The sequence below is a fragment of the Crinia signifera genome, chromosome 7 (assembly GCF_055691185.1).
Source record: "Crinia signifera chromosome 7, ASM5569118v1, whole genome shotgun sequence".
NCBI lineage: Eukaryota > Metazoa > Chordata > Amphibia > Anura > Myobatrachidae > Crinia > Crinia signifera.
The window spans coordinates 188,175,335-188,195,376 of NC_139223.1; the positions used below are offsets into that span (position 1 = coordinate 188,175,335).

Sequence of the window (20,042 nt, forward strand, 5' to 3'; positions counted from 1 at the left end):
ACCCACGGTTGCAGTGTCCCGCGGGAAGGGGTATGGCGGGGGGACAGTTTGGAGAGCCTATCATCCTCACTACTCAGCAAAGCAGCCAGTGATCACTGAATAGATGCAGTGCCCATTCCCCTTAGCATCTATCAGAACAGGGAGCCGGGGGCTGCCCAAATGCTCAGAGAGCGCTGAATGAAGAGGGGACCTGTGCTTGGTCCCGCCTCCTCTTCCAGTAGCCCCACCCCATTTCAGGCACGGTCACACCTCCGAGCAGCAAGTTCTGGTTACAATTCATCAATAAATGGTAGGTATGATTATATTATTGATTATTTTGCTGTGTAACGCCATTCAGTCACAATCTCCCCCTCTCTCCACACCTGAAAGTCAATGAGGTAGGGAGTCGGCCAGTTGTCACTGAGGTCTGTCAGTAAATGAGAAGGAATAAGCTGCACTCTGGGTCATTCCTAGACGTACACTTACTAAAGCTTCTAAAATAAAAAGAGAAATGATAACAGAGAAATGATAGACAGAATCTGATTGTTGCTATGGGCAACATCACGTTGCCCATAGCAACAATCAGATTCTGTCTATCATTTCTCTGTTGCAGCCTAGAAAGTGAAAGAAAGAATCTGATTGGTTGATATTTGCAACATCATCTATTTTCAGTTTTCAAAGCTTTAGTAAATGTACCCCCTAGTGTGTCATCACAGTACTGTGTATCTTAGTTTTGCAAGTGAGGATTAATCAATGTCTCATCTCCCGAATAACATTTGCTTCCTTGGAGCTAGTGGGAGGAGGAAGTTTGATTTAAGACTCCAGAGGGAATGTGTTGCGGGGATGGGGAAGGTGTTACAGAAAGAATGGAGAAGAAATGTTTTACCGCAGAGGTGATGTGTTACAGCGGTGACGGCAGATATATTACAGGAAAGATATACATCCTACCATCACCTGCATACTTACATTTGGGATTCCGCCTGTTGGGATTCTGGTGTCGGCATTCATGCCGCTATCCGGATGCCAACTACATCTTTTTCGATGCATCGCCCAATGGCTGCCAAGGGGCTATGTCTGTGAATAACATCACTCACAGACATATTGGGTGTACACCCGCTGAAGGGCTTGCAATATATCTGCCATTTGCTTGAATGTGTGTCGATCATAACGGTGTTGACCTTTTAAACCTGTCGACTTTTTGTATGCGTCATGTGTCTATCTGGCATACTGTCGACCTTTATACCTGTCGACCAGTAGTATGTTGACCATATTGTGCTGACCTATTGGTTGTCTATCTAGTCGGTAGATCTATAATCCGGAACCTAGTCATATAGAGCAATTCCTTTATCTGTTTGCTCTCTGTACATTATCCTACAGGACTTGTTACATTGTTAGTTTAAAGTGCAATTAATAATCCTATTCAAAAGACTGGACGGCGGTGATGATTGGCTGAGAGATCTCTTTCAGCCAATCAGCGACCGCCCAAATAGGAGGCTGCTGATTGGCTGACAGAGCTCTCTCAGCCAATCAGCGGCCGCCCAGTCTTTTGAATAGGATTTTTCAATTCTAACGCAACCCGCCTGCAGCTACACGGGCTTACATGTGATAAATAAATTAGGTTTATTCACTAAGATGGGAGTTCTCTTGAAGACAGGATGTCGCAATCAATGGGCAACCAATCGGATGATTCTACTTCTTTATTTATCACCTTCTAGAAGATACTGTAATAGATATAATCTGGTTGCCCATAACAACAGAAATTCCACCTTTGTGCCTAATCGCAGGAAATTATCAGTAATGATAGCAAAATGTACAAAGAAAATCACACACATGTAAGAGAGAGACGTGTTTTTGTCCTCTGACTTTCTGTGACCCCGACAATTGGCTTCACACTTCTGCCCACGTTTCCAGCACATACCCACACGTCTCAGTTTACTCTTGGACCCGCGCTGTGTAAATGTGACTGTTTCAATGTATAAAGCACCGGATAGCTTCTATGGTAATGGACCAACAGTTAATGCATTAAACAATAACGCAGCCACAATATAATAAACCACGAGCTATAAATGAACAATTTACAAACTTTACATTTATGCCCAAAACCTTCCCCCACTAACTTCAATGCATTTTATACATCTTACAGCACAGAAATCCCTGTAGGAATTGATTTTGTTGATATACAGTTCACACCATGAAAAATGCATGTTGTTTACGCTATGCAAACACATTTTTGTGGACGCATCCTTCAGATTAATGACGTGTCCCACTTATTATACCATCCATTAATGTGTCTTACACAACCTTCTTCCACCTGCTCAGAAGCATCACTGCTGCTGGGAATTCTCACCCCTGTTGTGAGCCTCAGGGCTGTAACTAGGGTGGTGTGACATGTGTCACCTCATAGGGCACTGCAAGACAGGAGGCGCTGTTCTGCAGCATCTGTTAGTTTTTTGTTTCAATGAGTCTCACTTGTAACTTCCTCCTCTCTATTCCCCAGGATCACCTGGTCACCCCCATCACCTCCTCACTTCCTAAGTACCTTCAATCACACACATTTCAAAATGCTCTGCTACTTCCCATGCAGAAGTGTGTGTGTGTGTGTGGGGGGGGGGGGGGGGGGGGGACGACTGAGTCCACCTCCTCTAATGGTGAGATGGAACTAGTTTAGCTCTGCCTTGGCCCTGGTACAGTAATTCTAGCAAAGAAGCATTAGAGTTTGCATGGGGGTACCGAAAACCCTGCCTCTGGCCCTGGCTCAGCCTAGTGGGGAGAGGGGAGGGGGTAATTTGGTGGCAGATGGAAAGGAGTTCCCCCACCTCTCCAGGACCACTTTTAGCCCTGTTCATGAGTAAGGTGTCTGAATGCAATATGGAAGGGCATGGGTTTGAATCCTGGTACTTTAAAATGTATGCTTTAAATAAAGGAGGATGACACTGACGGTTGCTTAATAACAAAGTGCTCTTAAATTAAGAGCATAAATGATGTCATATGAGGATTAGGGCCAAGTGTATTAGCCTCCGATTTCGGCGTCTGTGCAGGATGTCGGCTGAACTCGAATGTTTATTTTAAAGGGGCAGTCACTTGCAAGGCATGATTTTGCATTGTATGTGATTGCCCTTTTTAAAAAAAAAAAATCAATAAGAAGTAGACCTACACCGCTGGACAGGAGACCCGGCGAACAGGAGACCTACCACTGCCAGTTCTATTGAAGATGGGCTGTTGCCATAGTAACCAATCAGATTCTATCCATCATCTTTTAGCCGATGCTAAATAAATAAGAAGAAACCATGATTGGTTGCTATGGGCCACATCCCATCTTAGTAAATTTAGTTTTGCCATCAGTTCACCTTTCACCAACTGCATTTAAAAATGATGCTTTTTAAAAAATAATAATATGGGCAGCACATTAAGGCGTACTAGACAATCACTAGCAACACCCAAGACTAGAACGCACAGTAGCTTCCATATTCTGGTTAAATCGTGGAGATTAATGAACGGGTCCGATGTTTAATAAAGAAATGTAGGTTCCCCTGAGCCTCTACATGCCAGGATGGGGGTGACTGGAGACTTTTACTGATCTCCCCTATTTTCCAGCTCTTTTATTTTTGTAGTGCAATAGCTCAACCTACTCCATGAGAGAATACAGAATTATATTGGTAAGAAAACTGTTATCTACTGCACTAATAAAGATATAATTGGTAGACGTGCTTTGAGCCAAAAAACTTTGATATAAGTATTAGCAAGTATGTAATATTTTAATTACTTTTAATTGCTCTCTTGAAGAATGAATGCGTCATGTCTGTTATTCCAACAGAGCAGAAAATTAATTGCATGCTCAAGTTAAAATGGCAATGCTACGTAATTATTTTTTTTTAATAGCAAGTAAACTATCTTTTTTAAGCATGCAACATTATTTGTAAATTATTATCTCCTTTTCTGTATATCTATGGAGAGAAAACAGTTTTAGCTGCCAAACACAACTCACAGTTCTCATCTTGTTGTGTTGGTAAATAAGGGCGAAAGAGTGGGAGGATGTTACAGTGAAACCGGTCTCAGATGTATAAGGGGCTCTACTTAGTGGTGTAACATGTATAAGTGGCTCTACTATGGCACAACATGTATAAGGGACTCTACTGTGGTGTAATTTGTATGTGTAGCTATACTGTGGTGTAACATGTATAAGGGTCTCTACTGTGGCATAAGTTGTATAGTGCATACTACTGTACTTTGATGTAATGTGTATAATGGGCAGTGGCTGTTTTTACCTATGGGCTGCAGCCCCCCTGGTAAAATCCGCCACTGTCTCTGCTTAAGTGAAGCCAGATGCAATCCGTGAGACTGCTCTGGCTTCAATGTGACTGGCAGTGACTTCCTATTGGAAGTCCGACCTGCCAGTCACTGAAGGCAGTCCCACTGGGAGGTGTTCCCACCCTCCGGAATGCCTCTCTGTGCGCAAGTGCGCGGCAGCCTCCAAAACAGGTTCTGTGCATGCGTAGTACCGTGGACCATACTACGCATGCGCCAGACCCGGGAACCTGATTAAGCCTCCGGGGGCTGCTCTGCTGCAAAGGCAGCCTACGGAGGCTCGGGCCAGCGCATGTGCAGTATGTACGAAGTTACTGCGCATGCGCTGGCCCCGTGCAGGGGACTGGAGGCAGGTGAGCGCAGCGAACGGGAAGCGTGATGGTGGCATTGGAGGGGGGGCCCACATTGCGGCACCCCCCTCCTCCAAAACAGTAAGAGCCGCCACTGATAATGGGCATAACTGTGGCATGACTTACATAAGGGATACCACTATGTCATAATATGTATAAAGAGTTCTACTGTGGTGTAATGTGTATAAGGAGCTCTACTGTGTTGAATTACATGTATAAGGGGCTTTATTTTGTATGATGGGCAGTACTGTAAGGGGTAATGTGAATAACAGGCACTACTGGGAATTGATACTATTCTTTGGCCACGCCCCTATAATTTTTTCCTATATTATTCCTCTTTTTTAAAATAGGAGGGGGGCACCAATCTTCTTTCTGGCACAGAGCTCCAAAATGTGCAGTTACAGCTCTGATAAACTCCATCGCTTCTTATAAACCGCCACAGTCTTTTATGTTAAGAAAGCCCACCTTTTATCATGGGGCTTTCTACTTTAAGGACTAAAGGCAACGCAGAGCAGTGTTCTGATTTGTAGCTCAGCCAAAATAGTGCCTTAAAGGAATGTCGTGTTGCCCAGTATTCAGTTCTGCGTCCAATTATACAGAGACCATCTGCAGCTTTGGGCTTGGAGGCTGTAGGTTCTAATTTCATATTGTATTTTTAGATTTCTAATTCATCCATCAGTTATGTTAGCGGAACATTTTCTGTGCGACGTACAGGAGAAGGTGATCTATTAATGAGGCATTTTCTACACCGAAGGGCATTAAAAGCTCTCTATTTCAGTTTCAGCATGGTAGAGGTAGCTAATGCTTTTCCTAGTATTAAATAATTGTAGGTTGAAAAGTCCATTCCAGCAAATGGGTATTTTACCTGAGTTTCCTGCACTAGTTCCTGATGTGCTGTTTTTAATGAGCTTTTCTTGTAAAATGCCTTTTATGCATTCGCCATGTCTACACTGCAAGCAAGCCACAATGTTTTAGGGTGGGGGTTATAAACGCATTTGGGGCCCCTAAATTGATGAATGTAGTCCGAGGGGCAATTGAACTTACCCACGCCACCTATTATAGACATAAATGTATAGTTCTATCTGTCTAGGAGTGGTGGGAGATTTGGGAAGGGAGATAAATGATAAAGGAGGAAGAGGAGCATACGAAGTGGGAGGTGAGAAGGGGGCGGGGCTGGCCACAGGGGAGGGGCCAGCCTTCAGTAACTAGCTACACACTGTGGGGCCTGGAGCTGAGTGCAGTGGGGAGAAGGGTCCTGGAGATGAGTGGAGAAGGGCTGTGGGGAGGAAAGAGGTGGCTGCAAATCCATTCACAAGCCACAGTGTGCAGTCTCTGAATAGCCAAGAACTTTCTTGGCGGCTGCGATACATACAGGCTGATCAAGGCCAGAGCTGACACCACCCCACCTCCACTGGCCCTTATAGTCAGTGGCTACAGTTCCTCCCATCCTGTAATAACAGTGTAATGGGCCATACACACGGGGCAATTACAGACCCATTTCTAAGCAATCCGTCTAGATCGCTTAGAAACGAAGCACAGATCTCTCCGTGTGTATTCTCCCTGGTAACTGACTAGATTTATACTACATGCATTATGAATCTAGTGATGGTAATGGTAACACACGTCACTGTTGTGCAACCACGTACTGTAAGTACATCCGATAGGCGATCCATGATAGGAGCAGTAACGCTGTGGGTCACTCGGAGAATGTGAAATCAGATCCGCGAGTCTCAGAAAAGCTGTCTCGTGTGTCAGTGCTGCTCGCCTGCAGCTGCTGCTCCCAATCCGACACCATCCTGAAAGGCTGTAAAAATCAGCTGCAACCCTGGTCCCTCTCCCGTCTCTCCTTTCTGCTCTGTAGCATGTCGCATGTGTGAAGACAAAAAAAACTTTACATTGATATATCATGCTAAATAAATCTCCATTAACCTTGTCACCTTTATGTTATGCCTGGGTATTCTAGAGTCAGGTCAGTATGGTCCTTTACTGCATCCCTCACTTTAGGCAGCCAGTCTGTAACATGCTAGGAATGACATTTCTCCGAACCATGCAGTCTGTGTACATAAACTTCATTTGTTACATGTATACAGTTAGGGGCTGATTCAGGAACCTAAACAGCTCTGTAGCCAGGCAAACGCATCCAAAACACAATTCCAGCATTTTAATAGATAAAAAACCAGTACAAATCTAACCTCGTATAAAACATATCACACCCAGTGCTTCGTTTCTGCCTTGTAAAAGGACGTATAAAATAGCCTAATTATCAATCAAATACTACATGAAATATAGACGACTTGAATCTAAATAAAACAACATTTTATATCGCAGCTGCGTATTCCATTGTGCTTTACACTAGTGCGATATGGTCCTTTTTCACACAATTTCCACCCCTCGGGCCGATAAATTGTGAAAAAAATGTGATATTGTATTTGTTTTACCTCCAAATCTGGTCCGACGCGCGATCCAGAGATCGTCATGGGGCCACAAGGATTTGTCAGATCCCACAGCCATGACTGGAATCGCATAAGTTACATGGTATGTGAAAGGACAGCATACAGTGTATCGTATTCGATCCTGCCACCCAGGAGCTGGCAGGTAAGATGGAGGTGTATCATATGCGATCCTGCCACCCAGGAGCTGGCAGGTGAGGTGTATCGTATGCGATCCTGCCACCCAGGAGCTGGCAGGTCAAGTTGGCGGGGTATCGCAAACAAGGTTTGCATTAGATACATCGCACTAATAGTTGGGGGAATTAAGACGCCACTTCCAGACATTCACATGAGGTTCTGGAAAGTCGGTATAGATGTGTGGGTGGTTGTGGGAGCAGTAAGCGGACGTTTTGCCTAGGGTGCTGAAAAAACCTCGCATTGGCCCTGGTTAACGGGCCTATTTATCAAAATAATTATTACTTAAAGTGAAAAGGGTGTTTTCACGTTATATTAGTATCACATGAATGTATTAATCCTTTGAGTGCCAACATTTCCATTTAGAGATGCACAAAGTATCTGCTAAAAATGCCAGCGTCACTCACATTTGTTATATAAATTCAAATAAACAAATGTGTAAACAAAAAGATCACATTTCATATATAATATGATTTTGTATCGACTTTTGCTAAATATACGTATCAGATGTTGGATAGGACGAAGATGGAGGTTGAGTGGAAAATGTTCATTCTTGTTGTCTTCATGTAACAGAAATGTCTCCGCTATTACAGCTAAAAGAGTCATTTAAGGATCTGAAGAAAAAATTTAACAACTTGAAATTCAACTACACAAAGAAGGCCGACAAGGGGCGGAACCTGAAAGTAATTAAGAACCAGATACAGCAAGTTGAAATGTATTTAGAAAAGATCCAGGTACATGCGATAAAACAACTGTCAAACGCATGTCAAATCTTTTTCGGTTTAATCTAACAATTTGTCATTTTAATGCTAAATGTTCAATCAACTCCTCAGGAGAGATAAGTGATTATTTTCCTGCTAGCGATTGTCACTGCAGACGAGGCGTACTGTACAATGCATAATAAAAAGTTGTACGGTGGATGTAGCATGACAAGTAATTTGACTATCATTTTTCAAGAATGGAGTGTTTCGGCTTCATTGTTCTCATTCCCTGGAATTTAAGAGGGGGGCGTAGTATTTAATAGTATTTCCCTGGTGGGGATGTGGCTATGTATCCCAGATTTGAATACACACTTGCATGATGGAGGAGACGATGGCGCGATCTGACATGCCATGTTGAATTCGGCAGTATGGCATTGTTAGCAATTTCTTCTGTTTGACCCTGCAGCATGGTTGACCGTAGCTGTCACCTGTGACCGCGGGAGTTCTAGTATGTGAATATGACTAAAGGTGCCCATACACAAGTAAGATTTATCTGCAGATCTGGCTGGTTGGAACAAGAACATGGTTATGGATGAGTGTCAGTTTGTCAGTTTTCCAGCATTTACAAGCAAATGGTCAACTGTCATTTGCTCTCATCCATCACCATGTTTTTGTTCTAACCAGACAGATCTGCAGATAAATCTGCGTGTGTATGGCCACCTTAATGTGTTTGGAGCCGATTTATCAGCATATCGCATCTGAGGATGCGATTGTAATGTGATAACATCGGTCCAACACATAGTGGGATAATTGACTATCGCACGGATGTAGCAATTATCGCAATATGCTATATGCAATAAAGCTCTGTCCCTGCGATGGCTCTCCGCAGCACTATCGGGGTATTTTTACTTGAATGCTGTGTTCCGTGTGCTGCTGCTAATGATAGCACCGCTACCACTGCCAATACCCATCTTCCCATTGCGATGTCCCCCCACACGTCACTTTGCTGCACCAGGGGTCACAGAGCAGCAGGGAACCCCGGAGACTGGCAGCTCTCATCGGAGCAGAGATCACCAGACGGTGGTTAGGTGAGTATGATTTATATTTACACAATGGTCAACTTTAGGGCCATCAGGCACACACATAACTGATTACATTGGCCATGCCCCTTGACAGAGAAAGCTGTGCAGAACCCCCATGAGCCCTGTTATTCTGCCAGTTGAAGCTGGCATTAATATCATAGGTCTCGCTGCAATTTTTTTTTTCACATTTTTTTCCCTTGTCAATTTGACCAGGATCACATTTCACAATAAAAGTATGGGAAATGTGATCTGGTTACTAAAAAAAATGTGAATGAAAGGGTTTTCCTAAAAACTGCTTCAAAATTCCTTTAATAAATTCCGTTAATACTAAAATAATGTGAAAAGGATGGACCCCCTAAGGGTGAATTCCATTCCAGGTGGAGAGATCCAATAGATCCAACAGAATCTGGTGGTTTGCCAATACGTTTTCTTTTCCATTTAAAGTAAACTTTAATAAATCTAACCATAAGAATGATACTGTACATTCCAATACAAGCAATTCAAATAATTGATTTCAGTGATTTGCTGTTATATTAATGACACAGAAGTATCAGGATTTATTTATTTATTTATTTATTTATTTACTGTATTTATTTATTTATTTTTTTGGTACTTATGTATTATCTGGGCTCCCATGTAAAATGCACCCCATTTTTTCATACCCCTACTATCCAACTATGCATGGAGTTGATTTTATATAGTGTGGCGAGCGCAGCGAGCCACCGTGCCCGAAGCATGGCGAGCGCAGCGAGCCCCGCGAGGGGACGCGGTCTCATAAGTAAAACGGGAGCCCAGATATTACATAAGTACCATTTTTTTCATTTTTCAGGCTTTGAAGAAGAAAATTGATAATTTCGAAAAAAAATTCTTCGGACTTCCTCAGCAGGCGCACACAGCCGATGTAATCCAAGAGGCGCTCGGTGATCTGCAGAAGTATGTGCAGGAGTTCAGTGGTGTCGTAAACGATTATAAAGTGTACCTAGAAATGGCAGAAGACCTACATCATATAATGGAAGAGGTAATTGGTATATCATTATTACAGGGTAAGGCGGAGATGTACTAAGCTTTACAAAGTTATAAAATGGAGAGTGATAAACCACCAACCAATCAGCTCGTGACTGTCATTCTTCAAACACATCCTGTAACATGTAATTTAGCAGCTGATTGGCTGGTCGTTTATCACTCTTTATTTGATCACTTTCCAAGCTTAGTACATGTGGCCCTAAATCCTTTGTACTGCTCATTTGTTGTGTTATATTTGAGTAAATGATGGCTTCAAAGAGATGAATATATTTTTTTATGCTAATATTTTATTTACTGTATGTGTGTTTGTGTGTGTGTGCGTGTATCTACAGTATCTATCTGTGCCTTATAAACCCCTTATTTATTAACAGTTTCTTATATAGCACACACATATTCTGCAGCGCTGTACAGAGAATAGTTGAACATTCACATCAGTCCCTGCCCCAGTGGAGCTTACAATCTATATTCCCTACCACTTGTACACGCACACACAGACATTCTAGGGTTAATTTTGTTGGGAGCCAATTAACCTACCAGTATATTTTTTGATTGTGGGAGGAAACCGGAGTACCCGGAGGAAACCCACGCAAACACGGGGAGAATATACAAACTCCGCACAGTTAGAGCCATGGTGGGAATCGAACCCATGACCTCAGTGCTGTGAGGCAGTAATGCTAACCATTACACCATCTGTACTGCCATATATATATATCCCTGTATATATACTGTAGTATTGCCTTTAAAAAAAAAAAAAATAACAACTGACTCATTTTGCATAAGGCTCTGGGCAACTATACCATGGCTGTTGCTACTGCCTGTATTTACTAAGATGTTCTATGCAATTATGGACTGGGCTATTTAGCTGAATTAAACTAATTATTGAACATTGTGCTGATCTTTCCATTACCATTGAACCTGCTGGATACGGGTATGGATTTATATTTTATGATTATTCAGGCTGTGGATTAAACTTCTTCAGCTTTGTGCATACTTTCAGAATTTGTTTATATCAGTGTTTATTAACCCCTTCCCGACATATGACGTACATTTACGTCATATGTCGGTTGGGGGTGAATCAAGCCAGCTCACGGAGTGAGCTGGCTTGATAGAGAGCAGGTAATGGCTGTATATTACAGCCATGACCCTGCTCTCACGGCCACGAGCGGCGAGTTCGCCGATCGCGGCCGTTTAACCCTTTAAGCACCGCGGGCAAAGCGCCCGCAGTGCTTAAATAGCTGATCGGAGGGGGGGCGCCCCCCTCCGGCGCCGATCGGGGCCCCCCGCAGCGCGATCGGAGGGTGCCGATCGGTTGCCATGGTAGCCAGGGGTCTAATGTAGACCCCTGTGCTGTCCGTGTATTCATACCTATTACATCCTGCCTCAGGCAGGATGTAATAGGAAGTGAAAAAAATCACTACGTTCAGCCATAGAGCTCTATGGCTGAACCTAGTACAGGCGATCGCGCCCCCTAGTGGTCAAGTACACTAGGGGGCCTTGTAGTAAAAGTAAAAAAAAAAAAAAATAAAGTTTAAAAATAAAAAAAAAATAATAAAATATTAAAAGTTCAAATCACCCCCCTTTCCCCATTTCCCAAATAAAAATAAATAAATAATAAAAAAAATAAACATATTTGGTATCGCCGCGTTCCTAAAAGTCCGATCTATTAAAATATAACATTAGTTATCCCGCACGGTTAAAGGCGTAAACGGAAAATAATCCCCAACGCCAAAACTACGCTTTTTGGTCGCATCGCCTACCCAAAAAAAAATAGCTAAAAGAGATCAGAAAGTCGCCCATATCCCATAATGGTATTAATTAAAAAGTACACTTCAGCCCGCAAAAAATGAGCCCTCACCCAGGTCCGTAGGTGGAAAAATAAAAAAGTTATAAGCCGCAGAACATGGCGACGCGACGCAAATTCGAAAAACCGTAACATTTTCTATTTTTTTTTTTAGTGGTAAAATGTAACGAAAACTATATAAGTTTGGTATCACCGGAATCGTAACGACCCATAGAATAAAGATAACCCATCATTTTAAACGAACTATGAACTCCAAAAAAACCGTAACCAGCGCAAAATTGTGGAATTGCGTTTTTTTTTTTTTACCCCACATTGAATTATTTCCTGATTCCCCAGAATATTATACGGTATAGTAAATGGTACCATTAGAAAGTACAACTTGTCCCGCAAAAAAAAAGCCCTCATGTGTCTATATAGCCGGAAAATTAAAAAAGTTACGCTTATTTGAACACAAGGAGGAAAAAAAAAAAAAATTACCTTAAAAGGCAATGTCGGGAAGGGGTTAATGATGTATAAATGTTGAAGATTTTATGAAAATCCCTATGGGGTATGAGAGCTGTCCTTTGTGGTGTGGGGACTTCCAGGTCTATGATCTAGGAGTCCGTCTGTGCATCCAACATATGACACACACACCACAGGGGCACCGGGAGGGACCTGATTGGATCCCTCCCAGATGGGAACCGACCAAGGTTTCTATTGGATAACTCCAAATGTATCGCCATTTGCCAGATTTGTCAACATAATAGCACTCAAACAAACATTTAAAGAAAGCAAATGGAATTGTGTACCAAAATTAGTTAATACATAATAGAAATAAAAGAAAGCTCCACTGTGGACTTGTCAGGGGTGGTGGATACTTGGCTGACAACATGAGCTGGTCACATGATACCCTTTTATCTTCACAGCTGCATAGATCACCAGCAAGCCTCATTCGATATTATGATGAGGTCAGGTCTCACATCCCCTTTAAGACAGACCGCTTACCGGAAATTACCACTTTCTTTTTGTCTCTCTAACAATGAAAGAGCCAGTTCTGGTGTGAAGAAGCTTGTGCGACGGTGGTCAGAGTGGGCCGTTATTCAGCGGACTGTAAAACTAAGGAGGCAGTAGAGGTTCTAGTGAAGCAATTCAACAAGTTTGTCCAACCGGCTCTTCCGCAACAGGAAGAAAGAATCCAGCAGATGATCAATATTGCAAAACATATCTATGGTGAGGTTTTTGCTGATCTTATAATGTTCCTTTGTCTTTAAAGCATCAACAGCGTTAGTGCTTAACATTTATATGCGGAACCCAAATTATGTCCATTTAGAGTTGTTCTCAAGTCAACTGTAACTCACTGGCATTGTGCTTATGGAACTCAATGTAAGTAGTCACCCATATATCTACTGTAACTGTCTGTGTCACGGCGACACTCATCCTCCATTTATGTGTTTGGTCTTATAGCTGCCTTGACTATTAGTGCACACTTGCATCAGCACTATCCATGGTACATGAGATCCATCTGAAATAGCGTGGAAGCCCTTTAAAAGGCCTGGTCCACTGCTCGCCTGCTAAGTCCCCCCTTACATGTCAGCAACCTTTTATGTCCTCAGCCTGGGCTGCAGTGACTACAGTACAAGGAGACAGCATCCACCCCATCTGTGTGGTGGTGGTGGTGGTAGAGTTGGTAGAGGGGGGAAGGATCGGGGGCAGGGCCTCATGGACCTTGAGTTGAAAATGTTCAAAGGTTTATTGAGAAAAGTGCCAGAGGTGAGGCCAATGCCATTTAGGCATGTTGAACCCATACATTATACGACCCAATGTCTCCCTAAATATATATATATATATATATAAAGTACAAAAATTGCGTATTTTTTTGTGGAAAATAGAAATGCAATTTTAATACTTAAGATTTATGGCCAACTATGGGGCCAGCTGGTGCTCATCATGCTGTCATGATGACGGGTATATTTTTATATGGGGGCCTGGAGCTGCAACTCCATCCACCCCATTGTTAATCTGGCCCTTGGAGGGGTGTAGCAATTGCACCAATTGCACCCCCTACTGATTTGCCTCTGACTGGGTGCACAATGGTGCCCCCCTGTGGATTAATTATTTATTTTTTGAAGGAAGCATGGTAATAACTCCTTCCATAGACTCCCTCTTATTGCCTGGGCCTGGTCACCCTGTCCACTACCCTGGGTAAGGGAGGCAGAAGGATTTAGCTCTCAGTTGGTCCCCTGGGCTTAGGGAGGCCAATCCTGGGCATTCCTTTACTCCTTGGCCTCCCTAATAGAAAAAAACACCCTGACCCCCCCAAAACCTGCCGCCCCGCACATTTACTTACAGGGTGGACGGTGCAGCCGGGAGCGGGCAGGCGGTGTGGGAGTGCCACCAGGAGTGGGCGGTGCAGATGGGTGTGGGTGTGCGGCCTACGAGCTGCGCATCATGACCTCTGAGCGCTGCAGCGCAGCGCCATATGCCAGGATCGGGAACAGCCGAGCAGCGTCTGAGCGGGTGTTCAGACGCTGCCTGGCATTAGACTGTATATGCACAGTCTAATCCCGAAATTTGGGGATTGGAAACTCCAATCCTAGGATTGAAATGCCTGCATTTTTAGGGACTTATTGAATGTTTCCCAACACCAAGCTAGAGTTGTATCTGTATATCTGTATATTGCTTAATATTGTACGGTGCATGTTTTCTCCACTGTCTGTATTATGTATCTGATGCCTATAACGGTATGTTTGTAGGAACAGACGATGGCATAAAGTATGTTGAGAAGACATTAATAAAACACAAGGAGGCTTTCAACTCTGTGAATGAACTATGTACCTACCTAAAGGAGTTAGAGGAGAAGTTGGAGGTAAAGTATGAACCTCACCATCAACGCTACCAGCATAAGCTCAACAGAATGTACTCATCGTGGATTGTTCCTATAACACTGTAAATTGTCTACTTCGGTGGTTCTCAAACGTTCTTGAATCACAAAGCCCAAGTCTTTCTGAATTTTATTACCCAACCCCTAGGCCAAAAGTTTAAAATTGAGATAATTAGTGAAAATTATTAGATTGAGAAAATCGTGCATGGCTGCTGTCCATAGATTCATATGTTGTGGTGATGGACATGGTCACACTTCTGTTTTAAGGTATGGCTTCAGATTGGCAGCCACCAGCACTATTAAGGTGCCCATCCACTAGTCCGATTTTTCATATGATTTTGACGGATCGGGCAGAGAAATCGAATGAAGAGTGTCAAATCAGATGTGTTTTTTTGTCTCTGATTCCGATCCGTGCACATCGTATGCAATCCAGCCATCTGGGAGCTGCCAGTTAAGTTGGTGGGGTATCTGATGCAATACCTCACAGTAGTGGATGGGCACCTTTACCAACAAAGCCGCTAGCCCAACTGTGTGAAGGGGAGAGTTGAAGATGAGGGAGATAGTGTGGTACAAGTGCCTAATGCAGTGGTTCCCAAACTTTTTGAATCACGGCACCCTACAGTATAAGAATATTTTTCAAGGCAGCCCTAGGCAAACAGTTTGTTACTGAGAATTGCAGAAAACAATATTACATTCAATAAATTATCCTTAGTTCCAGTTATGTGGTGAAGAACATGATTCATTTCTGTTTACCCACATATTTTATTATTTGAAGCCACAAGCACTGATTTTTCCTATTTCATTGACCATAAATAATTTGAATTGGTTCTGGACCACCAACCTGAGGCACCCCTGAAAGTGCTCCGAGGCACTCCAGGGAGCCTAGGCGCACAGTTTGGGAACCACTGGCCTAATGGGTTGTGGAAGAAAAGGGAGTTAGATTTGTGTGAGTTATTTTGTTTCTGTGCAGGGTAAATACTGGCTGCATTATTTTTACACTGTCATTTAGATTTCAGTTTCTGCACACGCCACCCAAATTTAACTCTCTCTATACATGTTACATCTGCCCCACCTGCAGTACACATGGGACATGGCACCTCCTACTTATTATTGTAACTTGTAAAAGTAACATATTTTTGGTTAAACTGTAATTCTTTCCTCCAAGGAGCCGCCGAAAGCACCAGAAACCTCCCTAAGCGACGAGAGAGAGCTGTCCGCAAAAGATGGTAATATACCGGCAGATGCCGACTTGCAGCCTGAATTGCTAGCAGAAGAAGCTGCATCTGGTGACGAATACGAGTGCATCTCACCGGATGACATCTCCTTGCCTCCGCTTGCTGAGACTCCCGAATCCAATCACCCTCAGTCCGAAACAGAGCAGGACGAGCAGAACCGTTACAGCTCCCATAGCATGCATGTCAGCTCGTACAGCTTGCAGATGCACATAAACGCCAGCGGCAAGAGGGTGACGGACGGTTCTGGTTTCCTAACACCTGCCGCGGCTTACACTGACACATCAAGTAGCAAAAGGGAAAATACTTCTAGTTATATTGACCAATTCTGTTCTCCCCCTGTTGGATACAAAACAGAATCTCCTTTTTCGCATCAGTCCACCGTAGTCAACGAAACCCGCTATGCCTTAAGCACGTCTCCGGCCAAAGCAAAACCCAACTACCGTATGCTGAACGAGGTGCATGAGTCCCGTTTGCAGAGCTGTTCTGTTTATGAGAGCACGGAAAAAACAGAACAATTGCATGCCTCTGATAACACGGCTAGAACTAAAGATAGGCTGCATGCTGCCTCAGATGAATTCTCTGGTCTCGTGTTTCAATCAGACCCTGCCAAAAGCTGCCAGAGGCATACGGTTACCCAAGAAGCCATTAGAAGTGTTTCAGAAAAACACAGCAGCGTTAGCCTGGTAGGCCAGGGCCCTGCCTTCTCCAAGCTCCCACCCAACGTCACTGTTAAGGAAGGCTCCCCAGTGACTCTGGAAGTAGAAGTAACGGGATACCCAGAGCCTACACTAACATGGTGGGTAGCTTATAATGAAGATAAAATATAGTTATTTTTATATTCTTATTTTGTGTGCACTAATATGATTATAGAATAGAGGTGTTGTGTGTGTAACTGTAACTTCATCATCGGGGTTCTTCCGAATCCAGGTCTCAGGGAACTTCTAATGAACAGCTGAGCCCTGTAGAAATACGCCAGTCCGCACGTTATGGTGGTTGGATGAACAGAAATTATACAACTATAACATTTTATGCAAAACATGTAGCCAGGTCGCTTGTAACTGTGCCTTGTGCAGAAGGTTTTCTCTCCTATTCCCGACTCCCCCTATTCTGCCAGTCCCTCTGCCCCATCTCACCCTGTTACTCCAGTCCCTATACCCCATCTTCCCCTGTTCTTCCAGTCCCTCTGCCCCATCTCACCCTGTTACTCCAGTCCCTATACCCCATCTTCCCCTATTCTTCCAGTCTCTCTGCCCCATCTCCCCCTATTACTCCAGTCCTTCTGTCCCATCTCCCCCTATTACTTCAGTCCTTCTGCCCCATCTCCACCTATTACTTTAGTCCCTCTGCCCCATCTCACCCTGTTACTCCAGTCTCTCTGCCCCATCTCCCCCTATTACTTCAGTCCTTCTGCCCCATCTCACCCTGTTACTCCAGTCTCTCTGCCCCATCTCCCCCTATTACTCCAGTCCTTCTGTCCCATCTCCCCCTATTACTTCAGTCCTTCTGCCCCATCTTACCCTGTTACTCCAGTCTCTCTGCCCCATCTCCCCCTATTATTCCAGTCCTTCTGTCCCATCTCCCCCTATTACTCCAGTCCTTCTGCCCCATCTCCCCCTATTACTTCAGTCCTTCTGCCCCATCTCACCCTGTTACTCCAGTCTCTCTGCCCCATCTCCCCCTATTACTCCAGTCCCTCTGCCCCATCTCTCCCTATTACTTCAGTCCTTCTGCCCCATCTCCACCTATTACTCCAGTCCCTCTGCCCCATCTCCCCCTATTACTCAAGTCCTTCTGCCCCATCTCCCCCTATTATTCCAGTCCTTCTGCCCCATTTACCCCTATTACTCCAGTCCCTCTGCCCCATCTCCCCCTATTACTCCAGTCCCTCTGCCCCATCTCCCCCTATTACTCCAGTCCCTCTGCCCCATCTCCCCCTATTACTCCAGTCCTTCTGCTCCATCTGCCCCATTACTCCAGTCCCTCTGCCCCATCTTCCCCTATTACTCCAGTCCCTCTGCCCCATCTCCCCCTATTACTCCAGTCCTTCTGCCCCATCTACCCCTATTACTCCAGTCCCTCTGCCCCATCTTCCCCTATTACTCCAGTCCCTCTGCCCCATCTCCCCCTATTACTCCAGTCCATCTGCCCCATCTGCCCCATTACTCCAGTCTCTCTGCCCCATCTCCCCCTATTATGCTAGTCTCTCTTCTCCCCCTATTATCCTAGTCTCTCTGCCCCATCTCCCTCTATTATGCTTCAGTATCTCTCCCCGATCTCCCCCTATTCCTCCAGTCCCTTTACCCCATCTTCCACTATTATTTCAGTCCCTATACCCCATCTTAAAACATTAATATTATATCCTTCCATTGCTTTAACCTGTCACCCCTTACTTCTCCCATCAATCTTCTGCTTCCCCTATCCCCCCCCCCCCCCCAATCTCCTTCTGTTCCTCCCACCACTTAAACCACATCACACAATTGGTTGAGTAGATTGTAGTCCTCCCAGCCATTGTCCCAAAGAACGGTTGAATAAAAGTGGAACAAAACAATTGTACAGTACGTTGACATCTTTTAGTATCTCTGCAGCATGCCCTGTCCCCAGCAGATCTTAGCACCTCTGCAACATGACCTGTCCCCAGCAGATCTTAGTACAACTGCAACATGACCTGTCCCCAGCAGATCTTAGTACAACTGCAACATGACCTGTCCCCAGCAGATCTTAGCACCTCTGCAACATGACCTGTCCCCAGCAGATCTTAGCACCTCTGCAACATGACCTGTCCCCAGCAGATCTTAGCACCTCTGCAACATGACATATCCCCAGCAGATCTTAGCACCTCTGCAGCATGACCTGTCCCCAGCAGATCTTAGTACAACTGCAACATGACCTGTCCCCAGCAGATCTTAGCACCTCTGCAACATGACCTGTCCTCAGCAGATCTTAGCACCATTGCAACATGACCTGTCCCCAGCAGATCTTAGCACCTCTGCAACATGACCTGTCCCCAGCAGATCTTAGCACCTCTGCAACATGACCTGTCCCCAGCAGATCTTAGCACCTCTGCAACATGACATATCCCCAGCAGATCTTAGCACCTCTGCAGCATGACCTGTCCCCAGCAGATCTTAGTACAACTGCAACATGACCTGTCCCCAGCAGATCTTAGCACCTCTGCAACATGACCTGTCCTCAGCAGATCTTAGCACCATTGCAACATGACCTGTCCCCAGCAGATCTTAGCACCTCTGCAACATGACCTGTCCTCAGCAGATCTTAGCACCATTGCAACATGACCTGTCCCCAGCAGATCTTAGCACCTCTGCAACATGACCTGTCCCCAGCAGATCTTAGCACCTCTGCAACATGACCTGTCCCCAGCAGATCTTAGCACCTCTGCAACATGACCTGTCCCCAGCAGATCTTAGCACCTCTGCAACATGACCTGTCCCCAGCAGATCTTAGTACAACTGCAACATGACCTGTCCCCAGCAGATCTTAGCACCTCTGCAACATGACCTGTCCCCAGCAGATCTTAGCACCTCTGCGACATGACCTGTCCCCAGCAGATCTTAAGGTGCCCACACACTAGAAAGATCTGCGATCGTAAGATGTGCGCATAAATTAGCCTTGAAATCTTTTGTCTGTCCTGGACAAAAGATTTCAGGCAAGCGCACATCTTTACCAAAGATTTTTCTTAAGATCCCGTGTGCGTTCCTATGGATCTTTTGTTAAATCTTCTGATCTTTCGTGCAGCACGTAAGATCAGAAGATTCAGCTAAAGATCCACGGGAGCGCACATCGGGTCGATTTTCGACTGATTATCGGCAAACATCGGACGATATATCGGACGATTTATATCGGAAATCGGCCCAAAAATCGTTCTAGTGTGTGGGCACCTTAAGATCTGCTGGGGACAGGTCATGTTGCAGTTGTGCTAAGATCTGCTGGGGACAGGTCATGTTGCACAGGTGATAAGATCTGCTGGGGACAGGTCATGTTGCAGAGGTGCTTACTTTGCTAAGCTGGCCATACATTATGATGACCTGCATACAACCTGATCGTATGAAGGTCCTGGAGACATA

The 20,042-nt window shown here is 44.5% G+C and overlaps 1 protein-coding gene across 1 annotated transcript in view; it reads left to right on the plus strand.

Annotated features, from left to right (window-relative positions):
- CCDC141 (coiled-coil domain containing 141) overlaps positions 1 to 20,042 on the plus strand; it is a 143,521-nt gene that overhangs the window by 103,642 nt on the left and 19,837 nt on the right. Inside the window, exons 18-22 of the mRNA XM_083154708.1 lie at positions 7,852 to 7,992; positions 9,871 to 10,059; positions 12,891 to 13,074; positions 14,598 to 14,710; positions 15,891 to 16,756. Of these exons, the coding sequence (XP_083010834.1) occupies positions 7,852 to 7,992; positions 9,871 to 10,059; positions 12,891 to 13,074; positions 14,598 to 14,710; positions 15,891 to 16,756 (1,493 nt within the window). The remainder of the gene's footprint in view (positions 1 to 7,851; positions 7,993 to 9,870; positions 10,060 to 12,890; positions 13,075 to 14,597; positions 14,711 to 15,890; positions 16,757 to 20,042) is intronic.